The sequence below is a fragment of the Cyprinodon tularosa genome, unplaced genomic scaffold (genome assembly GCF_016077235.1).
Source record: "Cyprinodon tularosa strain WSP-4 unplaced genomic scaffold, ASM1607723v1 ctg334, whole genome shotgun sequence".
NCBI lineage: Eukaryota > Metazoa > Chordata > Actinopteri > Cyprinodontiformes > Cyprinodontidae > Cyprinodon > Cyprinodon tularosa.
The window spans coordinates 345,127-357,938 of NW_024039046.1; the positions used below are offsets into that span (position 1 = coordinate 345,127).

General features: G+C 41.7%; 1 protein-coding gene across 1 annotated transcript in view; it reads left to right on the top strand.

The window, feature by feature from the left end:
• The window catches only part of pias2 (protein inhibitor of activated STAT, 2), a 31,204-nt gene that overhangs the window by 13,614 nt on the left and 4,778 nt on the right, over positions 1-12,812 (top strand). Inside the window, exons 10-13 of the mRNA XM_038294112.1 lie at positions 1,254-1,387; positions 8,956-9,139; positions 12,472-12,608; positions 12,685-12,722. Of these exons, the coding sequence (XP_038150040.1) occupies positions 1,254-1,387; positions 8,956-9,139; positions 12,472-12,608; positions 12,685-12,722 (493 nt within the window). The remainder of the gene's footprint in view (positions 1-1,253; positions 1,388-8,955; positions 9,140-12,471; positions 12,609-12,684; positions 12,723-12,812) is intronic.

The window sequence follows — 12,812 nt, forward strand, 5'->3', positions numbered from 1 at the left end:
CACGTTTTTTGTGGACTTTTATGGACCTTTCTGTCTCGGGCACCATAGACCTCCATTATTTGAATGTCAGCAGACAGCAAGAAGCCTCCCAGATCTCCAGATGCATTTGAGATATCAAAAAAGTACTCCAGAGTGTTGTTCAGCATGGGGGTGAGTAGAAAATGAAGGCTAATCATGTTTTGGGTGTACTATTCCTTTAAGCAGATGATGACGTTTTCATGTCAAAAGTGATTAAGAGGGAGCACATCCTGTTCGTCACTGAGCCCATAGCTATGGCTAGGACAGAAATGGGACTAAACACTGAAAAACAGGCCAGACTCTCGTCTATAGCTGATGTTTCTTTCTAGGATGGAGTCACAGCAAAATGGGACCAGACCAGATGAAGCTACTATAACAAGAAAAAACAGAGACAACATGGAACTACCAAATACTGTAGAGTGGAGGAATAGAACGATGAAAAAGGGGTCTTTATGTCCTCCAGCAGTCTAAGCCTATAGCAGCATAACTATAGAGATAGCTCAGGATAACCCAAGCCCCTCCAACTATAGGCTTTATCAAAAAGGAAAGTTTTAAGCCTAGCCTCAAAAGTAGACAGGGTGTATGACTCAGACTAAAACTGATAGTCGTGAGTCCAGGGCCAAGGGGGACCAGGGACAAGTCTGTGGAAAAGAGAAGTCTAAAATAGTCCATATTACAGGCTCTAGAACCTTACAATTCCTGGATCAGAACCTCCCAGACTTGAGAGGAAATCAGTGGTGGCGTAGTTTATCCACCTCCCTTTGCTCTATAGAGATGCTCTGCAAAAAAAGGAATTCTAAGTAATTATTTCTTGAAAAAAGCTAATTTTCCACTTGATTTAAGCAATTAAGTAAAATAATTTGCCAATAAAATACGGTCATTTGGATTTAAAGTACCGTAAGAAAAAATGAATCTATTTTTTATGCATAATACCTAATTACTTTATTTTAAGGCCAAAAATTCTAATTCCATTGGCAAATCGAACACGTGTTGCACTTAAAGTGTTAAATTTTTTATTCTCTAAATGTTCATGTTTATCTTTTCTGTTCAATATTTATTTTATCCAATGGTTTTATTTAACTCTAAATGTTTAACTTACTGGTAAAACACTTTTTTTAGTTTTAAATGGACTATAGAAATAAACTTTAATTTAGATTTATAAGAATAGATAAATCTATCCAAGATTAGAGGTACATAACGTAAATATTTATGTCTACATTTGACTTCCTTCTCAGTTTGTTCTTGGAGATTCTCAACGACTGCTCAGATGTTGATGAAATCAAGTTTCAAGAGGATGGAACCTGGTGCCCAATGCGGCCGAAGAAGGACACAGTGAAGGTCTCTGTCCATTCGGTGGGAAAAGTAGAAGGTAAGAACATTTCTAGGTTAATACTTCTATAGGATTCTATGAAACCCTTCATCCTGAACTTTGCTTCACATCGAGTTTCAGTATATTTATGATAAACCTTCACTATCATTCTTAATTGACTGGTTTTTGAGTTATAGAAATATATTTTTAGAATTTCTTTGGATATAACCTTTTAAAGAATAGCAGCCGCTTACTCCCATCTAGATCTGTGTTAAATGAATAATAGACGACCGAGAAACACGCTCTGGTGCTTCGCTGTTCAGCACTAAATAACTACGGAGGCCTCTGGGGGTCATAAATGTGAGCATATCCTGCGGGAGTTCAGGGTTCCCATCAGGTGATGAGGTACAGATCCATAAATGGTTCTGTTCTTTTATTAGTTGCGATAAATTATAAGCTGAGAATTTTTATCTTGTTTCATATTAATTTATATCAGCTTATTTATCAAAGGTGGTGGATGATGTATTCTTTATTGTTTAGCTCTAGAATGCTTGCAGCTCTAGCATGACCAGAAAGTGGCATTACTTTGGCCTTTTCTTGACATCAGCTGCCATAAATTTTTGACAAAATCGACTAAAAAAGCGGTGAAACATGGAAAATCTCTCAGAAACACAGCTAACAGAAACGTACGGTGGACTTCTGGTCTGACATCTGAGAGGAATAAAGGGTAATTACTGTAGCAGCAGAGCTTGTTCTAAGTATGCTAACAAACAAGCTAGCTGTCTCTGCTGGGAGGACAGTTTGCTGGATGACATTGCCCTGTTTCTAACACTTGGAGCTGTTACCAACTGGACGGTCTTTAGGGGCAGGCTTGTTTTGTTTTGTTTTTAAAAAAAAGATTTTTACGTGGCCTGTTTTTTGTACAGTAGGCTGATGGGGAAGGGGGTACGAGGGAAAGAGACATGCGGCTGAAATAAGGTCACCTTACATGGGTCCACCACAGAAGCATGTTTCACGTTTCTCACGTCTAGTCTACATCGGCTCCATCCTGGTAGTTTGGTTTGTGATCTAAGATTAGCGGCTGGTTAGCTCAATTGGTAAGTCACCAGTCCTTCAAACAGAAAGCCTGGGTTTGTATCCCAGCTGCTAGTGTGGGTCCTTACTACCCCATTTACACTACCCTCGAAAAACTGATCCAATGCCGAGAGACCAGGCCGAGCTCGGTTCTGACGACCGTTTACACATCACGCTATCTCGGTTCCTCGTGACGATCGGCGGTATTACTGTCAGTATTTAAGCAGGAAATCAAGCAGTTGGTGGCGGTAATGCACCAAAAGCTGTTTGCCAACCGCCAAAAAACACAAGAAGAAGGAGGGAATCAAGCCTGTCACATTCAGAAAGTTATGCTTGATTATTATTGCTGTACTTCGGTGTTTGCGGAGGGTCAGGCGAAAACGGCAAAATATTTAAAATGTTGCGTAAAGAAGATTTCGATTGTTGTTTATAGCTGTTCTTCTTCTTGTGTTTTGTGTTGGTTGGCAATCAACTTCCGGAGGGGCATTACCGCCAACTACTGGAATGGAGTGTGAATCGGGATGCGCAGCCAGACGGAGATGACGCGTTCTGCTCATGCACTCTTGTTATCAGAGAACCGATCCAGGAAAAAACCGAAAGTTATCTCAGTTACTGAGCTCGGACTGGTCTCGGCACAGTTTTTCAAGGGTAGTGTAAATGGGGCATAAGTCTGCTTTGGGGAGTGGCGGCCTAGTGGTTTGGGCATAGAGCTTGGAATCCTGAGTTTCTGAGTTCAATAGGAATAGTAGTTGCAGCCCCACTCCCAGGGACTGCCTCTGGGTCCCTGAGCAAGATCCTTAACCCGGACACTGCTCCCCGGGTGTTAAGTTGTAAGTAGCAGACTGTGCATGTATGAGATGTAAGGAATGGGAGGCGGGGCTAGATCTGGGTTTTCCTTCTTCATGGAGTTGAATGATGAGCGCGGGAGCGCATGTTGTAAACTGTTAATGGCGACCATTAAAGTGTGGATATTAACGTCAGCAGTGTGATTATTGAGCCAACATTGGTAGCAGAGGATGGCCGCTGCTGGAAATTACAAAGTTCCCCCACCGTTCGACGAGAAGACGTCTTACGAAAGTTGGAAAAATGAAATTGAAATCTGGAGACTTGTTACCGACTTGGACAAAAAGAAGCAGGCCCTGGCGGTTACCCTGTCGCTATCAGGAAGAGCGAGAGAAAGCGCGCTGGAAATCGCTGCGGAACATCTCAACGTCGATACAGGAATGAGTGTTCTTTTAGACAAGTTGGATTCAGTGTTTTTAAAAGAAGAAAAAGATCGACAGTACGAAGCTTACACGGAGTTTGACCGGATCGACAGACGCGGCGAGACGTCCATGATGGATTACATTATCGAATTTGAACGACGGTACAACAAGTTACGTAAGTTCAAAATGGAACTACCGGATGCAGTGTTAGCATTCAAGCTATTAGACACCGCGGGGCTAAACGTTAAAGACAAACAGCTAGCTCTTACCGCCTGTTCCACTGTAACTTTTGACAACATGAAATCGGCTTTGAAAAGAATCTTCGGTGATAATGTCTATCCTCCACAAGAGGGCGACTCAGCCTTTTTCACCAAATACACAGGCAAGCGTGAACGGAGTTCAAACTCAGAGCAAAGCTCAAGAACAGCTGCAGGGACTAATCCACTCGACAAATACGGGAGAAGAACTAAATGTGCAATATGTCAGAGCACTTTTCACTGGGCAAAAGACTGCCCCAATAAAAGAGAACATGTGAAGCTAACAAATGTTGAGGGATCAAAAGACAACGTTGAGGAATGTAATATTACTCTGTTTTCAGACGAATCCACATCTGACACACAGATCTTCATGGTAGAAGCTTTGGGATCTGCTGTGATTGACACTGCCTGTACAAGAACTGTGTGTGGTGAAAAATGGCTTGCAGATTATGTAAGTGGATTGCCTCAGAGAGAATTAATGAAGATTAAAGATGAAAAAATTGCAAGACCTTTCCGGTTTGAGGATGGAAAACTGGTGCAATCCACAAGAAAGGTGACTATTCCTGCAACAATAGGAAAAACTAAATGCAACATTGAGACAGAAGTAGTTCCAGCAGATATACCGATGCTTTTGAGCAAAACATCACTGAAGAGAGCGAGTGCTGTTTTAGACATTGCTCAAGACAAAGCAATGATGTTTGACCAACCTGTAAAACTTGAACTGACATCTTCTGGACATTATTGTGTAAATTTAAGAAAGGAAAGGATCAATAATGAAAGCCAGTTTAAACAAAGTGAGACACCAAATGATGAAGATGAAATTCTCATTGTGACAGAAATGGCAACAAAAGAAAAAAAAACAGTACTGCTAAAGCTACATAAACAATTTGGACATGCCGCAGTTGACAGACTACAAAAGCTCTTATCTTGCTCTGGCAACACCGATGATGAAAGCATTACAATCCTGAAGGAAATTGTAAAAAACTGTGAAATATGCATCCGGTACAGTAGAGCAAAACCTAAACCTGCAGTGGGTTTACCCATGGCTTCAACGTATACGTATAATGAAACTGTAGCGATGGACTTACATGAGCTTGAGCCAGGTTTGTGGTATCTACATGCCATCGACCATTTTACAAGATTCAGTGCAGGGAGCATCATCACCACAAAAAGACCCAAAGAGATAGTGAAGCACTTTATTCACTGCTGGATAAGCGTTCATGGCCCACCACGCAGATTATTCACTGACAATGGAGGTGAATTTAACAACGAAGAAATAAGAGACATGGCTGAACATTTTAACATTGAGGTTAAAGCCACTGCTGGATACAGTCCATGGAGCAACGGCCTACTGGAAAGACACAATCAGATTCTCACTGAAATGCTACTCAAGGTAAAGAGAGACAACAAATGTGACTGGAAAATGGCTCTGGACTGGGCTTTGATGGCAAAAAACAGCATGCACAATGTACATGGCTACAGTCCATATCAACTTGTTTTTGGTCAAAACCCAAACCTGCCTTCAGTTCTAATTGATAGACCTCCAGCATTGGAAACTGATGTCAACACATGGATGGGTCATCACACTGCAACACTGCATGGCATGAGAAAAGCCTTTGCTGAGGCTGAATGTTCTGAGAGGATCCGAAGAGCCCTCCGAAAACAGCTGCGACCCACAGATGACAAATATGAAACAGGAGACAATGTCTATTATAAACGTACAGACTGTCAGGAGTGGAAAGGGCCAGGTGTGGTTATTGGCCAAGATGGTGTAGTAATATTCGTCAGGCATGGTGGAACGTATGTCAGAGTACACCAGTCTAGGCTGAGAAAAATGAATGAGACACAAGAGAAACTAGGGGAAAGCGAAAGCAAAAATCCATTTAAAACGGATGACCACTTTTCAAAGACACCAGCAGCGGTACTTGATGAAGAACTTGACTTTGAAAGTGAACATGAGGAGGAGATGGCACCAACAAGCAATGAATCACTTGGTGTTGCAGAAAACAGTGAATCCTCCTGTGATCCAGTACAACCTGAAGGGGATGGTCTTCCACTGACACACACAACTGTAAGTGAAGGAATAAAACTAAAAGCTGGACAAGGAATTAAATTTACAGACAAAGAAACAGGTCAAAAATATGCTGGAAAAATAACAAGCCGTGCAGGGAAAGCCAGTGGGAAACACAAAAACTGGTACAACCTAGAATATACTGAGCCAGAGGAAATTGCTGGATCTACAGGATCCATTGATATGGGACAAGTAAGCAACCTCGAAGTGGTTGAAAATGTCAAGACCAATACTTACAACAGAGATGAAATATTAGTAGTGAACGAGGATATTTTCTCACACGCTAAACAAACTGAACTTGAGAACTGGAAAAGAAACAATGTATTTGTGGAGGAAAAAGATGAAGGTCAGAAATGCATATCAACGAGGTGGGTGTGCACACTCAAGAAAACACAAGTAGACATAGTACCCAAAGCAAGACTGGTTGCAAGAGGCTTTGAAGAAATTAACATTCAAGAACTTCCTAAGGATTCACCCACTTGTTCCTCTGAATCTCTAAAGATGGTTATAGCTGTTATATGCCAAAATAAATGGAAGCTGAACTCTATGGACATCAAAGCAGCCTTTTTGCAAGGTAAAGATTTAACACGGGATGTGTATCTCCGTCCGCCTCAAGAGGCAGAGAGCGAAGGAATCGTATGGAAATTAAATAAATGTGTCTATGGCCTGGCAGATGCTTCCTTGTTCTGGTTCAACAAGGTGAAAGAAACCATGCAGAAGCTGGGAGGAACTGTGTCAAAAGTTGATCCAGCTGTCTTCTACTGGCAAGATGATTTCTGTAAGGTGACAGGAGTTCTTGCATGCCATGTAGATGACTTTGTATGGGGTGGTTCAGACATGTTTTCTTCAGCTATTATCCCCCAACTGAAAACTGCTTTTCAAGTTGGAAGAGAAGAACATAACAGCTTCAACTACATTGGAATGGAGGTTCATTCTCTGCAGAATGAAATCAGAGTACAACAGCGTGCATACATTAAAAACCTACAGCCCATTCCTATGGATCCCATCAGAGCACCACAGCGGGAGGCTCCATTAACAGACACAGAAATGGACATGTTAAAATCCAAGATTGGACAGATTCTGTGGGTAGCAAGACAGAGCAGACCTGACATCATGTGTGACATATCTATCTTGGCGTCAAACACAAAACATGGTACAATTCAAACATTACACTCTGCAAACAAACTGATCAGAAAACTTAAATCTGAGGAAGTTACCCTTAGATTCCAATGCTTGGGAGACAGCAAATACCACAAGCTAGTGGTGTTCAGCGATTCCTCAATGGGAAATCTCTCAGATGGAGGGACACAAGGAGGACATTTTGTCATGCTGATGGGAGAAGATGGAAAATTTTCACCCATATGCTGGCAATCCAGACGGATTAGGAGAGTGGTACGTAGCACGTTAGCTGGAGAGACTTTAGCACTAGCAGATGGAATTGATAGTGCCGTCTTTCTTGCTACACTCTATTCAGAGCTCATGGTTGGTGATGGCACGCGCAACATCTTACCCATTACCTGTGTAACGGACAACCATTCCCTCCTTGATGCTGTCAAATCCACAAAATGTGTAACTGAAAAGAGACTCCGGCTTGAGATCAGCAGCATCAAAGAACTTATGGGTTCTGGGACAATCCAAGAAATTATATGGACACCTACCAAAGACCAACTTGCCAACTGCCTAACAAAAGTGGGGGCGTCTGCCCTTGGACTGCTGAGAGCCCTAAGTGAAGGGAAATGGCAACTTAAAGATTAAAACAAACAAAAGACTATTGTTCCTTACATAAGTTAAGTTCAAGTAAATGTAGTTAAAATAAATAAAGTGACTATTGTTCCTTACATAAGTTAAGTTCATGTAAATGGAGTTAAAATAAGTAAAGTTAGAATGCTAAAATTTCTTTAGCCTGTTATGTGTTCTTTAAAGAAAGAGGGGAGATTGTTAAGTTGTAAGTAGCAGACTGTGCATGTATGAGATGTAAGGAATGGGAGGCGGGGCTAGATCTGGGTTTTCCTTCTTCATGGAGTTGAATGATGAGCGCGGGAGCGCATGTTGTAAACTGTTAATGGCGACCATTAAAGTGTGGATAATAACGTCAGCAGTGTGAGATCCTTAACCCGGACACTGCTCCCCGGGCACTGCACAATGGCAGCCCACTGCTCCCCAAGGGGATGGGTTAAATGCAGAGAGTTCATTTAGCTGAAAATAAAAAAACAAAAAATAAATAAATGGAATAACTTCTACAATTACATTTCCACACCATTCTGACTGCTGCTGCAGTTCCATCTCTATTCTGTTGCTTCTAACAGCTCTCTTCTCGTTGAGGAGAACCTTTTCTCAGGGTTGATCCAGGACTTGTTATGTTATGTGGTCCATGAAACGGTTTGTAAAGCTATCCATGGTCTCCCAGTAGGGAGCAGGCCTCTGCCATCTGATTGAGTCCTGCTGGTTCCAGACTTCCTTCATCTACCAATAGCGAAGGCCTCTGGACTCACTGGGACCTTCAGAGCATCAGAAGTTTCTGGATCCTTCCCCCCCAGCTTGGTTTCTATAGACCACTACATTCCCAAAGTTGGGGTCATGACCCCACTTTGGAGTCTTTGATCAGCCAGTATGGGCTCTTGGATCCACTACAGAAGTTAAACAATAAACATAAATGTTGAAGTGATTGCAAAAATATAAAGGCAATGCTGAAGATGTAAAATGTTACAACGTGCCTCAACAATCAAAGAAGTATGATCATCGATGGTGTTGAAAAGGTTGTTACGTTTTCAGTATCTTTGGTCCTGAGTCGACTCTGGTACAATTTGAGGGTCAGAAGCTGAAAAGTTTTGGATCGTCTGCAGATGGTTGCTCTGACTTCCTGTTGTTTCCTCTCTGACATCACGGTCTGCTGTAGTAATATAACGGTTAAAGTTATGACTCCAGTTTAACTTATTTGGCTGCTGTTATGATGCAGGGAGGTGAAGATTAGAGGCATGTTGATCCAGAATAAATCATTTCTATTTCTGTTTCCTCTTTCAGCCACAGCTCCTCTACCCCAGTCCTTGGTGGTGGTCCCTTCTGTGGAGCCCAGCCTCTCCAAGAAAACCGATGTGATTGATCTGACGCTAGAAAGCTCGTCTGATGATGATGATGTGAGCACGACCCCCCCGCCTAAGAAACAGTGCGTCTACATCTCCAAGACGGAGGAGATGCATGCAAAGGGGTGAGCTGCTGTTTGCTAGATTTTTACTCATGAATCCTTACTTTTTTTTTTTATCAGATACTTTAAAACAAATGTTTGCATGATGAAAAAAGCCAGCTCTAAAAAAACGATGTTTAAAAAATAAGGCGCCCGAAGAAGGAATCTAAAATGTTATTTTCGAGATAAGATTTTCTTCCATCTATAAAACCAGAGGACCAGTAGCTTCAATGAGCCGTTCTGCTTTGAGTTAAATGAGTGTTTCCCACATTTATGGATTCTATTTATGCTAATATTTTCTTTATAATAATCAGATTTTTTATTTTTTTTTTGCAAAATAGATTCGCTAAACAAAAAGAAAAATAACCGGCCAAGATCTTTAGTATGTTGCTGGTTTTAAATTTGTTTGGAGAAGAAATGTTAGACATGTTTGTCCACCTTAAATGTTCTGTGGAGGTTTTTGGTGATTTAGTGCTAGATTAAAGGAATAGTACACCCAAAACATGATTAGCCTTCATTTTCTACTCACCCCCATGCTGAACAACACTCTGGAGTACTTTTTTGATATCTCAAATGCATCTGGAGATCTGGGAGGCTTTAGAGCATAAACAGTAGTGTATAGGATTTCCTAAAAGCGCGTTCACGAGTCTACGGAAACCGCGGCAGACCAAACCAGATGAAAGTGCGCATTCAGCGTCTGCTCTGCCGATAATGCAAGCGTAGAAGAAGAAATGTGCTGTTTACCTGTGCAAAGAAAGAAACAACGAAAGAAAAATGTCTGAGGACTTCAGTGTTGAGGAAGAGCATGAGTTCTTTGCCGAGCTGAATGCGCACTTTCATCTGGTTTGGTCTGCCGCGGTTTCCGTAGACTCGTGAACGCGCTTTTAGGAAATCCTATACACTACTGTTTATGCTCTAAAAACCTTCTAAATGACTTCGTTTCGAGTAAATTATGGACGCTACCCACTCAGGACACTTGGAATACATTGGACGAGCAGTATGGAGGAATATTGACACGTTTTTTGTGGACTTTTATGGACCTTTCTGCCTCGGGCGCCATAGACCTCCATTATTTGAATGTCAGCAGACAGCAAGAAGCCTCCCAGATCTCCAGATGCATTTGAGATATCAAAAAGGTACTCCAGAGTGTTGTTCAGCATGGGGGTGAGTAGAAAATGAAGGCTAATCATGTTTTGGGTGTACTATTCCTTTAATGCAACATATTCTAACTTGGTCCACATAAAGTGGACCGGATCAGCAACGCTCTCATAAGAACATAATCTGTTCCTGCAGCAGATTAAACTAAATTACAAACATAGTTTGTAGTTAAGTTGTAGTTTAGTTTCATGGTAAATCTCTTATTTCACCTGCTCTGCTGGATTAGAGCTTCTTCAGGTGGAGAGAAACGGTTCAGCACCTGGAGGGAGGACTGATGCCTGGAGATGAATATTTTCACACGTAAAGAATAAAAAAGCAATCTTTATCAGACGGGTTTCTAACTCTGTCGCCTCCTGAACGTTGGCTTCATTTTCTCTCCTGTAAACTCCTGATGCTCATGAGAGAGGCGTTTGGGATCCAGGATCAGTTCAGACAAGATCTTAGATTCAGCAGAAGGTTAAGGAGAACTTGGAGTCTTCATCACTTAGCAGCAGCTGTGGGTCTGGTTCTCTTGGTCCGGTTCTGATCCATCAAAGCTTTTTCTGTTTTATTTCCTGAACTTTTGGTTTGATATTTGTGCCGTTTGTCCTCCAGAATGAACCTGATGTTCAACAGAAGCGATGAGCTTTATGTGTGATCGGCTCAAAGCTGAGAGAAACTGACCACATTAAAGAATTTTACAAATTAGTATTGGAATGTAAAAAGCTAAACTAGGGCTGAAACTATCGGATTAATCGATTATTTAAAAATTCGTTAACTAATTTGGTAATCGATTTATCGTTAACTGGAGTAAAGAATCTCCAAAGCACCCCGTTCTGAGCGACCCACTCAGAGCAGTAATTATACGACAAAATATATAAATATTTTGCATATAAGATAAAACGTTTTTGTCTGTCAGTATTCTCTATCCAGAACTCCACAAGTAGAAATGTTTTAGTTCCAGAAATTCCTCTTTTGTTCCCATAAACTAAACCTTTCATGATCAATGAGGCTTGTGCAACTTTAATGTTACGAAAAATAAAAGTTAAAGTGTTGCTTAAAAAAAACATAACAAAGTAAATGAACTTTGTTACGTTTTTACTTTAATTTACACCTCTGCAGGTCCTGCTGATGTAAAAACTAAAAATATACTGAGCATGTTTTCAGCTAGTGCTGCTTAATAATTCGCTACATTATTAGTAATTGATTCGGGATCAATAAAAAAAAAAATCAATAAAAAATGTGGTTTTCATAACCGACAAATTTGATTAATTGATAAAATGGACTTCAAAATGAGCCCTCGTTACTGTATAGGCAACAACACATGAAATCGAACATCTACTGTCTCCACATGCTGATCCAGGAGAGTCCTAGCCTCGTGAGACCATCCTGATCTCACAAGCTTTCAAGGTTTCACTCGCAGATCAGTCTGGAGACTCTCCGTTAAAGAAAATTTGGAGCCGTTCACCAAACGAACGTCCAATCAGCGTTGGCTTTGAGGCGGGTTGAGGTGTGACGCAACGAGAAGCGCGACAGTTCAGTCTAAAGAACATGGCGGCTTCAGCCGATGAAACTAGCGTTAGCGTGGCTATCGAGCAAGTTTTATCGGCATTACAGAGTATTTCTACACTGAAAGAAGAGCAAAACACTGCTCTGGAGGCTTTTCTCAGAGGAAAAGATGTTTTTGCTCTTCTCCCGACTGGTTTCGGCAAGAGTTTGATCTATCAATTGGCTCCTCTTCGTCGTCGCTCTGTTAGTACGTCATATGCTTCGTTGATCTGATTGGTTTATTTGGCCCGTCTATCACCAACATAGGCCAATCAGCTAACCAGTATTTTCGCCCCTTCCCAAAATTACTTCAACCGAAGGTTTCCAGATGGATATGCGAAGCAAATCCATCTGGTGGAGTCAGGTTAGGAGAGTCCATAGCTAGATGCAATCAGCTGCTTTTCCTCAGAAAACTGAAATCCAACCTTTCTGGATGATCTGATTGATCAGGTCACATGTGTTCTGGATTGGTTCTATTTAAATAAACTGAATTGAGGTTAATTATGTCCCACAAACACCTGCTGTGTCTTCTATCTCTGATCTCACCTTCTGCAGTTCCTCAAACTGTTTCCTGGATGTAGGAAGGTCTCTGAGAATACTTAAAACACTGCATCTGTGATGTGTGGTTGACTGTAACGCAGACCTGTGACCAGTTGTCTGTTTCCTGCCAGTGTGTTGACCTACCAGCCGTCTGTGCGCCTGCCCAACGTCCCCAGCCTGGAACAGACGTACCTGAGCTCGGCGCTTGCCGAGTACGCCTTTCCCATCCACTCGTCCACCCTGGCCTCCATCCCTACAGAGATGCAGAGTAAGTCCGTCAGACGTCTGCACCAGAAATCCCTCAGAACTTTCACTAATGACCCTCTTCTGGTTCTGACCCACAGGTCTGGATTTGTTTTCATTAATTCCAACAGAACCTCAGGTGAGCTCACTGTTTTTCTCATTCAGGTAGTTTTTACCAAACAAACATGGAGGCGATCTCCCGACGGTCGCAGTCGGCTGAGGGTGATAT